This window comes from Cynoglossus semilaevis, chromosome 11, assembly GCF_000523025.1.
Source record: "Cynoglossus semilaevis isolate Cse_v1.0 chromosome 11, Cse_v1.0, whole genome shotgun sequence".
Classification (NCBI taxonomy): Eukaryota; Metazoa; Chordata; class Actinopteri; order Pleuronectiformes; family Cynoglossidae; genus Cynoglossus; species Cynoglossus semilaevis.
The window spans coordinates 13,569,458-13,587,803 of NC_024317.1; the positions used below are offsets into that span (position 1 = coordinate 13,569,458).

Sequence of the window (18,346 nt, forward strand, 5' to 3'; positions counted from 1 at the left end):
TTTTTCATCTTAATGGAGTCATTTGATGTTTATGAAATTTAATCTCTCTCCTAAATCTCCACATACTGAAACAGATGACTGTGGAAATTGGACTTCATCCAATTTTCTCTGCATCATTGTTATACTAAAATACAGACTAAAACACCCTTTAATGCAACATCACTATCATGATTTAATTCATGAAAATCCTTTGGTAGAGCCATCATTAGGCCTGCACAATTCATCGTAATTTCATCACCGTTATGATGTGTTTTAGTCAATCAGATGAGAATCGCTTAGCCAACCAGATGACACCCAGATCCACAGGAATGGTAGTCAAAACAGTAAATACGTTTATACGAGAGGCTGGAGAGCAACATCTAGAGATAGCACCATCAACCACTATCACCTGCTGCACCACAATAAAGAGCTGCACAAGCAATTTAAAGCCAATAAACCTAGAGCACAAACACCAAGCAGCAGTGAAGTACCATGAAGTTTGAAATTTTTTCATTCTCATTTTAATACGAGCTTTTATTTTGAAAAGTGTCTGACATAGTTATGGAGTTGTAAATAAGTGATGCACGGAGATGGTAAAATAAGTACATATACAATATTGGTCAAGGTACTGTATTAGCAACCCTCCAAAGTGGCACAAAGTTTGTAAATATATTTTGTTAATATGTTTCAGCTAATTCCTTATCACTCCCTGTGACAAGGTTTTAATGAGAGAATCTGAAAGAACCCCTTCCTGAGTTAGGCACTCTGACCCAAGTTTAATATTTCCATCAATCTAATCTAAGTAGAAAGGACGTATAGGGCATAAAAAAAAAAAATCACAATAGACAAACCAAAACTATTGCACTCTTCTTCTGAGCGTCCTGTGATATATGGAGCTTTACTCATTTAACAACAGCAAATATGAAAACGTTTCAACTTAATTTTTGCCTTTAACAATTATTAGGAAAAAGTGCGACACTAAAGACATTTTATCAAATTTTAGCCAAGCTAGTCTGGTCGTACCACAAAACACACAAACTTGGTTTTAACAACAGCACTGCATCTGCGGAGTTGCATATTTGCCACCTACAGGATTTACCCCCAGACATCCAAACAACATTTGGAAAAAAGAAAATTCAGAGAGTGGCATTACCTACTAACCTAGAGACTTGTTTTCCACCGGCCTACATTACACAGAATCACATTTGTGGTTCAACAAAAGTAATGAAAGCACTTTTATTAGCACTTTATACGTGCAAAACAGCTACATAAATATTTACACCCAGGAAGTGTCATGTTTCCTAATTAGGTGAATTATTTACCATGTCACCCGACATTCCATGATTAAATACAGTGGTAGTAAATATGCACTCAACTGGCAGGGAAACTTAATATACTTATTATAAGGTTAAACAAATTAAACACCAACCTGGAGAGTGAGAGGAAGACATGTTATTGCAAATAAGGTGGCTATTATCCCCATTCATCCAACTCACAGACAACCCCTGCCCAGAAATTATCACAATACACTGCAAGCAACAGGAGGGATTCATGTTTCCACCTGTCATGAGCAGTTACTGCCCCTTGGAGATGTCAGGAACACAGGGTGGCTGTGAACATGGGTGTCAGGAAATCAGGTTGAGACATCACACCCTAAAAGCAAAGCCACAACAGAGGCTGTCAGATACATCTCTCTGCCGCTGACAGATACAAGTTACCTAATCCTCTTCCTTACACCACTGCCACCTTGTTGTAAATAAAACAGGAGCTAGGTGACATAACCGGTGACTACATTACACAAAAAGTAGGGTAGAGTATTACTGGGCTATCTCTGAATAAACTTAAAGGTAAGTTGATACACTGGGGGCAATGATTAGATCAAGCCAGGGCAGTAAAGGCTGAAAGGAATGTTGGAGGTGACCATTTTTAAACAATTCATGGTATGAGACTAAATCCCATTCTCAATACGTCTACTAGCTGGTGCTTGGTTAGCTTGGTTTCAAGCATGATTGCTAAATTGACATTAATCCAAATTATATAGGTTATAGTTGGCCACAAATAATCAAAAACAGGGTCAAAGTTATCAAAAATAACTAAAAGTTAGCTAAAAAGGGTTTGAATTGTCCAAAAGATAACGTAACATTAGCACAGAAATTTGTTAGAATTAGCCAAACAAAACTATTTTTTCTTTCCCATCATTTTAGAACATAATATTTGCATTTTGCTTAAGCAAAAGAATAGAATGAAATTAGTGGGTAAAAATATATCAACTCTGATGGGTTGTTAATGCCTGATTTGCCTTCGTGGAGCAAGGTTTGAGAGAAATGGTTATATAAATGGTATATGAGATGATTGAGATAAAAGCTATTAAATGGTTGGTATTAAATACGTTTCAAAAAGAATGTAAAAATTCAAGGGTGATATCCAACGCATTAGCTTCTACACTCTGCTTTTACATCATAACATAAACAAAAGCTTGTCAGCCACTTCAGTGCCATGATTAACTAAGGGGAAAAAATTTATACTACATTTATACAAACAATACATTTTGTCATTTTTCACTGTTCCCATTTTGAAAATCTTCCTTCTATAAAACCACAGTATTGGCCCTAAATGATGTAAAGATGGCGTTTCAGATATGGCCCATATGCCTTAGCTTTGACATCAATGCTGCAGAGGCATTCATAAACATGACCAACCGCCTTCTTGTTGCTATAGTATGCGTGCTATTGCTAGGTGGGCCAGAGAGAGCTCACCGGGCCAGGGATTGATAGGCCTGTGTAGGTGCACACAAATACCTTGTGTTACTGACCGGGCCTTTAACAGCTTAGCATTAGCCCCATAAAAGCAAGTTAAGTTCATTGCAATTGTACGTCAAATGAGGTAACTGTTTTTCAGCTACTTGCTACAGTGGAGCTGCTAATGTGCCTTCACAGCAAAACTGCGATCACTGAACAAAGCCGGTAAATGGTGTGGAAAGCCCGATAGCTCACTGGTGATGGGTGATAACATTTGCTACTACGTGTATTATTAATTTTGAAAGCAACGGTGCTAAAATTACACTCGTGTTTAAGTAAAAAAATCCTCACGGAAGGAGTAGTTACAGTGTCAAGAAGCAAAAGAGCAAAGATATACTGACTTATCTTTGACAGCCGGCTTCGGCAGCTACTGTTAGCACAGTTAGCCGATTGTCCCCTCCCATCCCAGCTGCCCCCAAACCCAACCATCATCCAATCCAACCTGCGATATCAATCACCAAATAAACTGCGACTGTGTGCTAATCAAATAAAAGAGTGAAACTTTTACACAAAACAACAATGTGGTGAAACGGATGTGAAAAGGATACTGTTGCGGCGGCACGGCACCGGGCTGAGGAGCTGTTGGGGCTCCCGGCGGCAGCGACACGGAGGTCACGGTAGCCCGCAGTTGGCTTGACGGAGAGTGGCCACTTCCAGGTCCGCTCACTGCGACAGCGGGTTGTTTCGGGACCACTTTCGGTGGCAAACTCATCGCAAAGAAATAATCCACAAATAAAAACAAGAGCTTAATAAATACTGATATAAACAAGGCTCAGCTTGCACACAACAAGCAAGCGTAGCAATTTCTTAAAGCAGGCCCCAAATCCCTTTAACGAAGTAGGATAACGAAGCTCGAATAGCAACACAAACGTCTCTTTCTCATGGAAAGTCGCTGTTCGGATCAGCGGTGCTATTCATAGGGACGGTGGGAGGTTTCGGCCTCCCTCACCCGTCCGGAGCCTCCGCGGATCCGGCTCGGTTCGTTTCTTGAAAAAAACAGTCGCCACAATCTTCTGCCTCCTTGGGCGATCTACCTTTTCTTCTCGACAAGTATGTTTCCCATCATTTTTTTCTCACAGAGATGAGAGACTTCGCCAACATGGCGTTGCGGCCGCTTCCAGCAGTCCGGGCAGGACAGATGATTCGGCAATTCTCGGCGACTTACGGAATCACTCGGCTGATCAACTCATCAACTCATGGTCAATCAAACCGAATCTAATAACCAAACCATGAAAGCTTGGTCAACGTCAATAAAAACAATGATTATAATGATGACAATATAAAAAATATAAATATATATTAATCACAATTTAAACAGTACAAGACATTATTTTTATTAACATTAAGGCCAAAAGTAAATATCAATACTAACCGACAACAAAATAATATTAATCCAGTAATAGAAGATGCACTTACGCCTGATCAAACGGCAACACATTCTTTGGTTTTATTATTTTTCATGATTTATTTAATGGTTCGCACTCGGCACAAGCTGATTGAAAGATTACAAACATTTGGCGCCATCTATTGGTCTTTTAGCCGGTTTGCAGCTGCAGGTTTGTCTACGTATGTTTAGTCAGACCATTTGCCATTTGTAAACTGTTTTTATTTCTTAGAAGACATTGTGAAATAATTTGTGGAAATACACATTTTTATAGCAGAATACATTGAGTTAAATAATAAAATTTCCAGCTTCTGTGGTGTGTTTGTTTGTGTTTACAGAGTGTAGAGAGTATACATTTAAACTAAAACTGTATTTTCAATTTTGACCATATTATCATCAACTCTGTCTGATTTTTTTAAAGATATGTACAAACTAGACCAAAGACAAAGATGTAATCAACTGGTTTTATTATACAAAATATTGTTTCAGTCATAAAAAGAGATTTGGCTTTGCCTCCATTAAAAGTTCAGAAATCTCTTTAGATACAACCCTGGCCAATGTTACAAACTGTGAACAAAACCTTATGTGATTTATACTTAGGACAAACATTGCTGTCGTTAATATAATAAAAACCTAAAAGTGTTTGCTGCTTCACTTCAACAAAAGTGTAACCATAAAGTAAACATTTATAAGAGCAGATTAAAGTAAACTGAAGACTTGATTGTCATTTTGTCTGTCAACAAGTGACAAACAAACACGTCAGACACTGATTTCCTTAGGTTTAAAAAAAAAAATAATATACAGAGTTTCCAGTGTTCTAAAATCACATTCATAGCTACAGATATGGGGGAACATTTTTACTTGTCTTCGTGGCAAAGTAATGAAGATTGCAAACCTCCATTCTGAAGCAGGGACATTTTGTCCTGATAAAAAGCATGATGGGGCTCCAGGCACAAGGAATTTGAGGAGTTTCTCAATGTCTCTCATTTCTTCTGTCTCTTCCAGACAGAATTCTGTTAGATCTCTTTAAAACACAATTTTCCTTTAACATGTTTCATTAAATAAAACAGCAGCGAGTAAGTGAGGTATCACCACAGCTCACACTTCTGCTTAGGGTTCATGGGAGCGTCCGCTTTGCAGCCAAAGTGCTTTGAGAATTCACGTGAATTAGAGATGGTGCCAATGACTCGGAATCTTGATGGACTGTGAGGATCTGTCATTATTCCCTCATGTGAACTCTCTGGTGTCCTGACCGCGCACCACACCTGCAAAAGAGTTGAACAGACACTATGTTATTACAAGTTCATGCAAATATGCTGAGCAAGGACGATTTACAGACAAATGCATTTACTGTGTGTGTAGATAGATAGATAGAACTGTATTAATCTCTCAGTAGTTCCCTTCAGGAAAAAAAAGTAATGTATATATATAAATATATATGTATGTACTGTATATATTGAATGATTCATTATATATTTTCCATAAATAACAAGACAAAATAATCAAATTTTTAAAATTTAAATTTAAAAAAGTATTTTTCAGGATTTTAATGCTACATATGAAAATAAATAATTCTAAATATAACATTTTACATCAAAAAGTGACAAAAAGATGATCTAAAGAAACTGACTGCAAGAAAATCAGTCAAATGTTTTTTTAAGAATGGTGAACAAAACTAATGTATTTCCTGTGACTAATACAAACCTGTGCAAATCCAACAAAAAAGAGTTGATGGTTGGTCATCCCCAGTGCAGGCAGCGAGGCCTCCTCACCATTCTTCTTGATCCAGCTCATATAAGCCTTCCAGGAAAGCAAAGGATCACATTACACACATTTACATTACAAAGTAAAAGTCATACGGACCAGAGGAAACATTAAAAATATCTGCTGCTGGTCCTTTGCCACTTTACAAGTATTGTCACTTTCATATGGTCTGCACATTTACTCTATGGCCCGTGACCTTTCATTACATGGAAAGAATGTGCGACTGTCAAGAAGTAACTAGAGGCTGCTCTTAATCGCCTGTTGCCATTTCCAGCTTCACTGCAGAGCAGACAATCTGTATTTTCCAACACAGACCAATAGCTAAGACAAACAACCACCGTCTCGGCAAACAAACTAGTGAAACGCTGACATCTGTCTGACAATTTTATGAACTCACTGACAGTATTACTTGACAGGACGCCACATTTCCTGCAGTCATACCTTAAAGGCGGCTTTGAGTCCACCGTTGTCTGCGATGTTCTCCCCCAGAGTTTGTTTTCCATTCAGTGGTTCCTTGTTGATGGTGTAGTTACTGTACTGATCCACCATGCACTGAGTCTGCTTCTTGAAGGCCTCCACAGAGGAGTTCTTCCACCAGGGATGCATGTTTCCATCTTTGTCAAACTCCCTCCCTGTTTGGACAATATGCTGGTTACCTTCTATTTACAGTTCTTATTTTTTCTAGTTTGGCATAAAATATTTATAAAAATGAATGTTTCAAAAATAAAAAAACGTACTAACCTTGGTCGTCAAACGCATGCGTCAACTCGTGTCCCATGACAACCCCAATACCCCCAAAGTTAAGAGCTCTGCAGGACCAAAGATAAGGTCTTTAGTAGTTCAACTTCACTGATTTATAGTTAAAAAACAACTACTGAGTAAACATTAACGTAGGGCAGCGTACTTTAAGGTCGACTGTCTGTAGAACGGAGCCTTAAGGATTCCTGCAGGCAGAACCATCTCGTTCTTGGTGGGGCTATAATACGCATTTGCAGTCTGTGGAGTCATGCTCCACCTGCAAACACACACACACACTATCAGTGCAGCTTAATTTCCAGTGTATTTAAAAATATCTATCTTTTCTATAACTATAACTACAGTGTAGAAAAAGATCCAGCGTGTGTGTGTTTTTGAGCACATTGCTCAAACTCACTGATTTCTGTTGGGAGTTTTTCTCAGCTGGTCTGCTGTCACTCGGGAGGAGAAGTTGTAATACTGCATGACATTTTGGAAGTAGAATTCTGACACTACTTCAAACTTTATAAAAAAAGAAAGAAACGAAAAAGATTCAGGTGTTAATAGAAGGTCGATTTTGTGAGTTGTAGAAAGCGTTTGGTTCCATGTTTACCTACATCACTGAACACTTTGTCCAGCTTGGTGGCGTTCATGATGAAGTCAGGATATCCCACCATGTTGTATATGGTGTCTGCCTGTTGGAGACAAAATTTGTCATTGTAAAAAACGCATTTCCACAGCAGGTGGCAGTGCTGCATTCATAAGCGCCATCAGAACTCCACAGACATGGACTGGGATCAAATTCCAACGACCTTTATAGTCATTATCTTTGTATAAACAAACACTATCACCAGTGGATGGAGGAATTAAATAGACGGAAAGATCAATTTGCTTCTGATTCATGACATTAAGCCAAGTTTGTAACAAAAATCACAAACAGTGACCCTGCAGGTTATCGCTGACACCTGGGTGCATTCTTGTATAGTGCCTCGCCGCAGGAAGTTCCTGTGTGGACAGACAGAGAAGATGTGGAGAAAGCCAGGAGAGTCTCTGTGGGAAATTTAAGCTTTGTCAGCAGGATGGAGATCTTTGTTTCCCACAGACACCCTGGCAAGGTTTGAGGGACGAGAGGTGTGGTTTGAAAGACCGTCTCCATAAACCAGTAAGAAACTCAATGGCCTCCACTGGCACAAAGGAGCACAGGAGGGATTAGAAGTTCTCAGGAATTGTTTCTGTTTCCTGAGGCTATTCCCTCTGCTCTCCCTGTGTCCTCCTACACTTTGGCCACTGGAGCCCACAGACTGGTATTTCCCATATAGTAACAGTAGGTGGTCACCTCAGGGTCAACTAATGCTCCTTTGATGTTTTTCTTTTTTTTTTTTTGGTTGGTTGATTAAAGAGCAGATGCCTGGTATCTAGGGTCTCAAACAGAAAAGACAGACAGAAAAGCCTGCAACTTTTCTATGAAATATCAGGTTGTTTATGGTTTAGTTGTTGTCACAAGAAGACAGCTGATTAAAAAAGGGTAAACAATAAATGCAACTGTAATTAGAATTGATCTAATTTCAGTTAGGCTACAAAAAAGTTCTTATTTAGGTACCTCAGCTTCCTTGCAGTGTCCTCAAGGCATGTAGATTATAGGATCAGGTTACATGGACTCTGTAACAACTGTTTAGGTTAAATCACGCCACGGGGCCTCCAAGACATGATTTAACCTGAACGGTTGTTTATTTTACTGTGTAAAATGAGTGGAATGAATGAAAACCAATAACGTCCTCCACAGTAGTTTAGTCTAGTGTTCCAATCGAACACTTTTACCAATGTTTTAAAAAACAAAATGAGAAATAATATAAAGACAAACTTTGAATTTGTATCTCAATAATGTTTTTCTGTTAAACTCTAGTTAAAACCTTAATAACTTTAGAATGGACATTAGTTTCAGGGTCACAGTGCAGAGGCAGGTACAAAGAACTAAGTCAGTACATAACTGATGACGACAGACCAGTGCACATTAGTTTGTGCTGAAGTCTATAATGATGTGCTCACTTCTCTGTACACACTCTGTACTCTGTGAAAGTGCCTGCACCAACAGACAATGTAACTGAAGATTACACAAATAAAAGGAAATGTCTCTCAAGACTGACTGAGGAATAAAAACAGACACTTGATACTGAACACACAGTCCAAAGACAACACTATCAGAGATTAGTGTACAAGCTCATCATTACTGTGGAGCCTGCTTCACTTTAAACAGGGGAATACACACACACAGTCAGATTTACGTGAGTTGTGAAGACTTCACATAGACATCATACATTCCCTAACCCCTCACTCTAACATTAACCATTTCAAATATCTGTTTTAATTCTTACTCTAACCTTGACCTGGACCTATACCTGATCCTAACTCTAAACTCAGTCTTAAACCTCAAAATACCCTCCTCTAGTGAGGTACTGAACAATGTCTTCACAAGGTGGGACTCGCACACAAACACACACACACTGATGGAGCAACCAACAGTTTAGCGTTACATACCTTTTAACTTCTGACTGCAGAGAGAACTGTTGTGTCTCCAAATGACTGAAGTCTAAAAAAACAGCTAAATAGTTGCTGCTTCAAAAATCCACGCACTGTGCTGAGCTGACATTATTAACATAAGCTGCACAAAAACTAATGATGTTCCAGAAATGATGGAAATCTCATTATAAATTTATCTTATGAGCTTGTATGGCAAAAAGTTGAAGGATTTTTCAATCTTTTTTTTTCCCTCAACAGCATTTTCTCCCACCTTTTCTTTAGCTGCTCTTTTTGTTTCCTGGTCCATCCAGCTGATGTCTTTCAGGCCGTCCTCAAACGCCGATTGTACTTCCGCCACCATGTCTTCAACCTGGTGAACCAAAGAGACGCAAGAGTCACATCAGTGCCAACTCAAACAGCAGGAGCAATTTTTTAAATTTTATTTTAAAGTCGTTTATAAAATATCACCTTGGCCTTGCTGTCTTCAGCGAACGTGGTTTTGACAAACAGAGCTCCCAGAGCAAAGCCCAGGGCGCTGTCGGTGTCACTGACACACAGCTTCCAGCGGGGAGTGCAGCTCTGCAGAAAAACAACAACATTTGTACATTATCAACTCATCCTTGCTATTCAACATCAGGTTGTGTGAGTGGCAGCAGTGTCAGCATACATCCACAGAAACATGTGATCAAACACTTGACAAAACACACATTCTGTTCTACATGCTGTAGAACAGATGAAGATGTTTATGCAGAAGAAACTTGTTCAAGTGTCTGTTTCTATTTTTGGCCCATTGTGCTGACAGAACACTACACACTAGACAATGAAATGAAAATTGATGGAAGGCTCTCTATACCACTACTGTGTTTTTTCATATAAATTAAATGATTGGAATTAGAATTTTATCATTTTACCAGATTAGGAATTGAACTAAAGAAGAGACGTAGCGCCATCTTTACATAGTTTATCAAGAAGTTAACAAGAAATGAATCTAAAACCAAAAATGGGGTGAACTGGTGAGTTGCAGAGGTCACATTTTGCTGTGTGCAGTGACAAAACCTCTGACCAAACTATTGGTGATATAAAAATACGTTTGTTTTTGGCAACCCAACATATAAAAGCCCCATCTTTAACCACCAAGCCATGGCTCGCACACTAAACATCTTGTCTCCTTCTACTACCAAATATATGCACATTCCACTATTTACTGGGGCTTAAAATGTCCCTATGTGACAAAAGTATAATCAGTAAAAGGAAGGACAAGGACAAACTGAGGCGAGTGTACACCAAGATAAAAAGTACCAAGGTCGAGCGGAGGAAATGAGGAGGGTTCTGAGCAAGGAAATTTTGTTTTATTCCACTTGGGCACAAAGGGCGCAGATGGAAAAGGAGACGATAACCAGCCTCTCAGAAAAAACAGATGTGCAGGGAGACCCGCAGAAAGTTTTAGGGAATTGTTATTACAGCTTGACCCCAGTGGAAAACAAGGCAGAGGAAACAGGATCCGTCTCAGATAAGAGGTGTAGCGACTTGAGGAGTCAAAGGGAACTGTTGTTCTTAAGTGAGAGGTAGGAAAAAACTTTATGCAGAATTCAAATGTAGATTTTACAGAATAAAGAGGTTCATTGGTTCAGAGGCCCATGGTGTTTACACTTTCTATGATGTGTATAAATACTGCATATACACAATACACAGTATTTCGTCAGGCACAGACCGATAACCACAAAAATGTAAAACTGTGTAAAATGGTCTTAAATAATCCTAGTGTCGAATTACAACTAGAGGCTGTTAGCTCTATTAATATACTCCTAACCTATTTTTATTATGTACAATAAAAAAGTCATGTGTTTCTAGGAATTAAGTTGCTGTGTTAGGCACATTTCCTACTGAACTTCTTATGCCAATAAAATAAATGAAGTCTATATGAACTTTAATGAGTACATGGCGAGACGTCAATTCATCGTTAACACAGGCATTGATTATATACAATTCTTAAGTGTGGTCTCGGGGGAAGGGGAAAATAAAATTTCTCTTTAAAAATTAAGCTTTCTCAGCCCTACATTTCCTCCAAGTGCAGTAAAAATAAATCAGTTAAGTTTCAATGGGAGTGTGAGTTTACGCAACAAGCCTGTCTCAGCTCAGCTGTTTGGCTAAAGGTCATTTCCTCTGTCAGTGTGTGTTAGACATGTGAAAATACACCCTACAGCAGCATTGTTGTTGGTCTGAAATACTAAACAAAATCTGCAGTCCTTACCTTTTTGGTTCCATACATGGTCTCAAGGAATCGCTGCTCAGCATCCTGGAACCTTTGGTCCAAAACAGAAACCATCTTCCTCACAACCTTCATTATCATGTAATTGTTGAGTAAGCTGCAAAAGAAGGAATGGTGTTAGGGTTATTGTTCATAGTCTCTTTTAATTTTGCTGTTGTTTCTTATATGAATGCAATAATTAGTTCATTAATTCAAGGAGAAATCCAGCCTTCTGAAAACCATGCAAATGGAAAATCCATTAGGCTCAGTCCAGAATCTGACCTTTTATTTGTTTTGGTTATGAGCTCAGACACTTTCTGGAGGTATTCTTTGGCATAAACAACCACTGGCTCTGAGTCGTTCAGCTGCACCGGGGCAAACACTTCTGTAAGGTATGGCATCCAGTCCACTGCAGGAGCCAGAGACTGAGGCAGAGACACAACACAGAAACAAAAGGAATTTGGGTGAAAGCATAACAAACACTGCACAGTGTTTGTAATGCTTTCTTACAGTTCCACATATGCACTCGGAACATGGAACATGTACTGGTTGCAATGCACTTATTGACCTCTAGAAGTCACTGTGGGTAATAACGTGAAAAAATGTTCTTAAGCTGAAACACAGTCACTCACTTTCAGGTCCTTGGCCTCCATCTTATTGTAGATGAGCTCTTCGTCCCGCCTCTCCTCCTGAGGAACTGTGATGTTAGCCAGAGTGGTTTCAAAGTCCACAATCTCCTCCATCAGTGTCTGGGACGTCTCCTTAGAACCGCCCAGCAGAACTCCTAGCTCGGTTAGGAAGCTGAGGTACGCCGATAGATACTGCAATAACCAAACACAACCAACAGCAGGGTGTAGGTGAGGTGAGTGGAAAAATAAGCAGAGTTTTGTTAGCAATAATGAGTTGAAAGAGTAATACCACACTATGAAAATACACAACTGTGGAGTTCTCTTTGGCCTAAAGCTGAAATCTTAACTTTCGCTGACTGGACCACAGCCATTGGGAAAATGTCATTTTTACAGAAAGCCCATAAATCTAGATTAGTTTATTCAGTACACATGCTCTGTGGAGCTGGTTTGAATAAGTAAACTTGTTCACTCTACCTTTTCATTTGCCGTTTTGTTGAGGTAGTAATCCCTTGATGGTAGTCCCAGGCTGGCCTGGTCAACCTGTATTCAGGAATAATACACCGTTTATATATTTATATATATATATTCATGCATACATATACAAAATGCAGCCATGTAGAGCTTGATGTGATAAGAAAACCATGTACATCACAATCATTCGACCCAGTAGTGAATGCACGGCAAAAACATTCATATGTATCTAAAAAACAAGTTTAGGCTGTTTTTTAAACAGTGTAAATCAGCTCTCAGTTCAACAAACAAAAGTCCTGTCCTCATACACAGTAATGACAGTACCAAGGGTTGTGCAGCCTTGTACGAATGGTCTCTACGCACACATCCCTGAAGACTCTCACCTGGATGACGTTACTGTTGGAGTTTTTCGAGTCAGCATTGACAAACACGGTGAAGAAAGGTGAGGTGCGATAATTTGCCGACACTTTGCGTAAAACCTCCTGAAAGTTGTTCTTGTCCCAGGGTTCAGTCAGAGCCCATCCTCCGATCTAAGACAGAACCAGGATTAGAGTGAATTAAAAGAACTTAAAGTTACAAAAACTAAAATCGACTACTGAAAGCATTAGCTAGGTCAAATCACACCTGGCTGATCAGCTCCTGTAGCGGTTTGGCTCCTAGTTTCTCAATCATGGCCTCATTCATGCAGGCCTCATAATATCGCTGGGCCTTTTCCTCTGCATTACTCAGACCCTTCATTGTTGTGTTCTCTAAAAACAACACAAATAAAGGGTAAAAATGACGCTTTTTCTTCGAGCAATGTCAGTTGAGGACACAGGGCCCAACTCAGATTAAAGACCTCACCTAATAAATGCTTCATTTCAATCGTGTTGTGCTCCCAGATATTTGAAAACGCGTCCCAGCGAGATTTTCCATCTGGGATGGGGTTCTTTTTCAACCAACCCCCACAGGCAAAGTTATAGAAGTCGTGACACGGATCAATGGATCGGTCCAGGGCTTCCATGACTGAACTGGCCACTGTGACGCATGTCTCTGTTAGACACAAGCCAGGATGAGCTACAGCAGGACACAGACAAAAAAAGGTTAATGTTTACAACAAATCTACGTCATCGGATCTGAGATCCGAGGATTCGAGGATTTATGCATCTGTGGGCTAGACTGGTACAGTGCCAGAAGTTGGTTTGCGGTGAAAATACCCTGCCTAAATAACATTGGTAAAACCATTGAGATTAACAGAAACGAGTTAGTGAGAATCAAACCGACTACGAGTCAGTGTTCCTGTGTTCAAGTGTTCACATGTGGTTCCTGAAGTTTTAACTCATCCTGAGAAAGGACATTAATAAAGGACCTTGGAGCTGTCTGGAAAAAAGATTTTCAGAGGTGACACACAAGGCCTTTGACATGAGAAGTTCTGTAACAGGAAGAGCTTTAGGAAATCTCGAGTGTCACAGAGACACAGTCTAACTTAATGGAACAACTCTGTCACTTCTTTACTTACTGTAAAAGACTTTCACTATCTGACCATATAAGGGGCTGGAGACAAAGACACAAAGACTGTGACTAAGTTACAGGCAGCATGGCCTGAGGGGATTTTGTCAGCGTTCCTCTTTATTATTTGAATGTTTTGCATCTTGAATGGGAGGAAGTGGCATTACGTTTCCCATGGTAAGCTTAAGGAAGCAGAATAGCTAATGGTTAGCCCTCATCCCTGCTTTTCTATAGACCCAAAGCTCAGGAGACAAATATTAAGATCTTTTAGGCGCCACTCTGAGGGTGTGGCTGTAATGTCCGAAGAAAAAAAAAAATTAGTCTCTATGAAATGTCTGCCCCGGTCCAACGTTTTTCCATATCTATTTTTACAGCTAAAAGAACTTCAGGGACAGTATATCGCCAGTGATATTGTTCAACATCCTCCTTCCGTTTACCTTTCCTCATTCCTTCACTCTTTTCTTTCTCTCTTCTCGTTCTTCCTTTTTCCTTCCTTCATTCTTTTCCCTTTTTCTTCTTCCCTTTCTTTCTTTCTTTCTTCCTTCCTCCCTTCCTACCTTACAGACTGCAGTGGTCTGACCACGTGAACAAGGCAGTGATTAATCATCTCGTCTCATTCTTTTACTCATGTTAATGCTGTTCACGTCTTTGTTTCAGCGAGTTACCTGGTCAAAGTGACAGGAAGTGTTAAACACAGACTCACTCTGTTTGTAGAAGACAGCGGTGGTGATGAGAGACACCAGCAGGCCCACAGACACGACACTCACTAAGAACAACACCCTCCTCTCTCTCGGTGTCCTGTGTGGACAACATGTGTTTCCATGTCTGTCCAGCAGAGTCACCTGCAAGAACAAACAAAACACGTCAACCGCAGTATTACCATACTGAACAACAATTAGAAAATACCTTGTAAAGGCAAACAGACTCAGTTTCAAAGTTGGGTGTCAGTTACATTTCCTAACCTAGAAAAGCAACTCTCTATTGTTTCCTAACCTTTAGTTCAACATTTGTGCTTACACACAGCTACAGTATTTCCTTCTGTCCCAGATTTGGAATAAAAGAAAACATAATCCTGCATGTAAGAGATAAGTCAGTATTTTAACCAATATGAAGACAAAGAAGTCAAAGAAGGTCAGCGTGTACCCCCAGGTACGGAGAACAACATGCTCCTCTACTTCTTTGCCCTCTCATTGCAGGCTAAGGCTATAAAGAGATGCTAACTCTGTATGCTAACACCTTATTCACTTATCATATGCAGTCCATAGTTACAACTGTCTTTTACAATGGTTTCCCATGAAGCACCCATAAATCCTCAGGGCTGAGACTTCAGGTAGTTGTTGTGAATACCTGATCCATTGGACATTTTTGACCTTCAATACATCAAGTGAAGGGAAGTTATCCTTGTGGTGAAATGTTTATATGATTTTACATACATCTCTATTAGCTGAGATCACAGCAACCTTTAAGCTAACGTCAAAGCCTCGTCCTGAATCTCAGTGAGAGGATGTCACTCTTAAGCCTTTGGTGCTGGCTTTTGTCTGTTTAAAACCAGGGTTTATTGCAGTCAGGGTCAAAATAATGTTTTATGTCTTCACATTCAACTCTCCATGTACGTAGGCTCCTCAGGTATGTTTTGGATCACATAAACTATTTAAAGAATGAGCATATGGAATGATCTCAGAGGAGCTAGGGGAAAAAATTCAAAATGACCAATGAATATAAAGGAACATATTACTGAACAATGTATTGTTGTAGTGAGATAAACAGCCACTCTAAAATGGGAAAATATTAAAGTACATTCAAAATCTTCACATTCGTTTTTGCCCTACAACAGGTTGAAACATCGTCAATGCAGACAGTTTAATGGAGACACGTATCATGAAGGAAATATATCTACAACAATGTGCTTGTCTCTTCTAAATCTTAGGAAACACTTATTGACATCCTGTGCCGTCGCAGCCACAATGATTTGATTGTTCTACATTCTCTATTAGCAGCACAGGAAATCATTAAGTCTGGCTGCTTGTCATAGCTCAGTGTAACCTGCAGCATCTGCTCTCAACTCCTGTCAAGTAATGTGTCTTGTCTTTGAGCAGCTGGAGACTGAAGGCATGTGCAACATATGTGGAGCATCAGTCGACATCCCATCAAAACCAGCAGTAATTCACAAAAAAAATATTCCTGATTCTGATGAGCGGTTTAAGATAGGATTAATATATTTTTTTATTAATCAGCAATCAGCTCTACTGCAGCTGTAGAAAACCTGAGCACACTTTTAAAAAAACTGAAAAAACACAACCACTTGCAATAACTGCAGTACCAGAATATAGACATTGGACAAAAGTTAAGTTCTGAACAAAAGGAAAAAACAACAAAAAAGTGCAGGTAGGAAAAACGGACAAACCAAAAAGACCTGCACACTTTTAGTCTGACATATGCCCCCTTGTTATTTTTGAGCCTCATTGTATCCCTTATTTTACTTTACTAGTATTTCTGAGGACAATTTATGTAGCATAACAACCACACGAGAACACTGACAGGCCTGTACATCATCAGATACTATGTATTTTTTATTTAATGTGTCTTGGTTCTGTAAGCCTTATGTTAGCTTTAGAAGGAAGGGTTTGTATATTTACCTGCAGAGGGGATGATGGGTAAATGTCGTCACCACCGGAGTCCACCAGGTCTTCTTCATCCAGCGTGGCTCTTTTATACGAAGACATCTGAAAGGTCAAATGAAGAAATGTTTCCCTCAGTGCTTCCATCCTTTGGACCCCTTTCCTCTACCTCTGATAATGTGGGTGTGAGAAAGAGAGTGTCTCCTGTCCTTCTGTGTGTGTCTCTGTGTGTGTTTGAATAGGTGACGCCTATTTAAAAACAATCTTTGAGAGGTCAGGACAAGGTTTTCCTCCAATATCCATCAGGAGGGATCTGGTTTGTCTGGTTCTCCTTCACTCATGCACTTCAACAGAACATGCTGGTCTTGTCCTTTCACAAACATTCCTCTGCTCCTCCTTTACACCAACACTTAGAGAAACCCCACACGGCCAATGGTAGAGACCACAGTTAAATGTCCTGAAAGTCCTCCTAAAAAGCTCCCACTGGCCCTTCTTCTCCTACCTCCTTGGCCTTTCTAGACTTCCTCCCCAGACAAGTCTATACAAACACGGCACGAGAGAAGACGGAACTAGTGAAAAACAGGAAGGAGCACTGACTAGAGCTACCTACATGACTAAGTCTGAGAGTGTGCGGCAGTGATTGTTTTAGTGTGTGTGTGTGTGTGTGTGTGTGTGTGTGTAGTTCATGCCCTATTGTGGTTTCAGAAATGTTTGAGGAAGGAACTTTACGTTTGTAGTTTACACCCAGTGTCTTTTCTATTGGCTGTGATTCCTTTGGGGGAAGGGCCTTAAACAGAGGCCCTACCCTAAACATGCTCGTATACTGGCTGTCCGTGATAACTGTTACCTGATAGTCATGACACTCACTCCACTTCTTGTACTGTTTAACCCCTCGAGCTCCGAACAGAAGGTGTGTGCAGCCAGTGTTAGTATGGAGCAACCGAAGACTTAGAGGTAAAATGTATTCATTAAATATTAACTGTCAACACCTTTTTGAAAAAAAAAAAAAAATTCAAAATAAAAGTAACTGAAGAAATGTGGTCTTCCATAATTTAAGAAAACATTATCCAGAACATGTATAATATAATATAATATAATATAATATAATATAATATAATATAATATAATATAATCCAGCCCTTACTCAGTTTCTCTTTCTTTTGACTTTAAGTGCAGCAGATAGGCTAGACTGCCATCTACTGGATTTTTATGGAAAACCGTATCCCAAAAGCATCCTGAATGACTAACAAAATAAGAAAAAATATTTAAAAATCTCAAAAATATTTTAAATAATATAATATTTACATTGGCTATATATTATACTCGTGCACATATATATGTTATCCTGACCACCAAACAAATAAGGTCGCACCACTAACACCACTATTCTGTAGCTTCCTAACACAGTGATTCGTTCAAGGTAATGTTTTGTTTTCTAGATTACTTTTCCACTACTTTACATCTGAAAAAAACAACCTTCCAGCTGTTTAGTCCTGGAACATGATAGGAAAACAAAATATGCCTGGAGAGTCGTAAACACTTCTCTCCTGAAAGTTGAGTTCTATTGACTGGTCTGCAAAAACCTGACATAAGCCTCTGTAAAAAATCTGTGAAGATAACAGAAAAAACATTGAATCTGAAGGAGCCTTTAGGAAAATGGGCTGGGAATCGTCAGACGAACGACTACACACTATTTTTGTTGCTAATTCTACAGC

At 39.4% G+C, this 18,346-nt stretch overlaps 2 protein-coding genes across 11 annotated transcripts in view; both read right to left on the reverse strand.

Moving 5' to 3' along the window:
• eif4g3a (eukaryotic translation initiation factor 4 gamma, 3a) overlaps nucleotides 1-3,923 on the reverse strand; it is a 37,091-nt gene extending 33,168 nt beyond the window's left edge. For 9 of the 10 annotated variants that reach the window (XM_025060096.1, XM_025060092.1, XM_025060094.1 and 6 more), the window contains exon 1: nucleotides 3,326-3,923. In XM_025060096.1, coding sequence (XP_024915864.1) covers nucleotides 3,326-3,489 — 164 coding nt within the window. In that variant the 5' untranslated portion in view covers nucleotides 3,490-3,923. The remainder of the gene's footprint in view (nucleotides 1-3,325) is intronic. The other variant, XM_008320733.3, reaches the window with a different exon arrangement.
• Nucleotides 3,924-5,249: 1,326 nt separating this feature from the next.
• Nucleotides 5,250-16,778, reverse strand: ece1 (endothelin converting enzyme 1). The gene is made up of 18 exons (XM_008320742.3): nucleotides 16,650-16,778; nucleotides 14,717-14,855; nucleotides 13,369-13,581; nucleotides 13,150-13,274; nucleotides 12,909-13,055; nucleotides 12,529-12,594; nucleotides 12,058-12,246; nucleotides 11,708-11,850; nucleotides 11,429-11,543; nucleotides 9,646-9,756; nucleotides 9,449-9,547; nucleotides 7,278-7,355; nucleotides 7,079-7,182; nucleotides 6,830-6,940; nucleotides 6,667-6,734; nucleotides 6,367-6,557; nucleotides 5,866-5,961; nucleotides 5,250-5,426 (listed from the first exon to the last, which is right to left on the reverse strand). Exons 1-18 carry the CDS (start codon nucleotides 16,776-16,778, stop codon nucleotides 5,250-5,252), a joined length of 2,301 nt encoding a protein of 766 aa, XP_008318964.1.
• Nucleotides 16,779-18,346: the final 1,568 nt, after the last annotated feature.

Coding starts and splice junctions, on each gene's coding strand:
- ece1 (XM_008320742.3), bottom strand. CDS start 16,778: ATGGAAGCACTGAGGGAAACATTTCTTCATTTGACCTTTCAGATGTCT. Junction 14,856..16,649: donor ACCCATCATCCCCTCTGCAG/GTAAATATACAA, acceptor TTGTTCTTGCAG/GTGACTCTGCTGGACAGACA. Junction 6,941..7,078: donor AAAACTCCCAACAGAAATCA/GTGAGTTTGAGC, acceptor GTGTGTTTGCAG/GTGGAGCATGACTCCACAGA.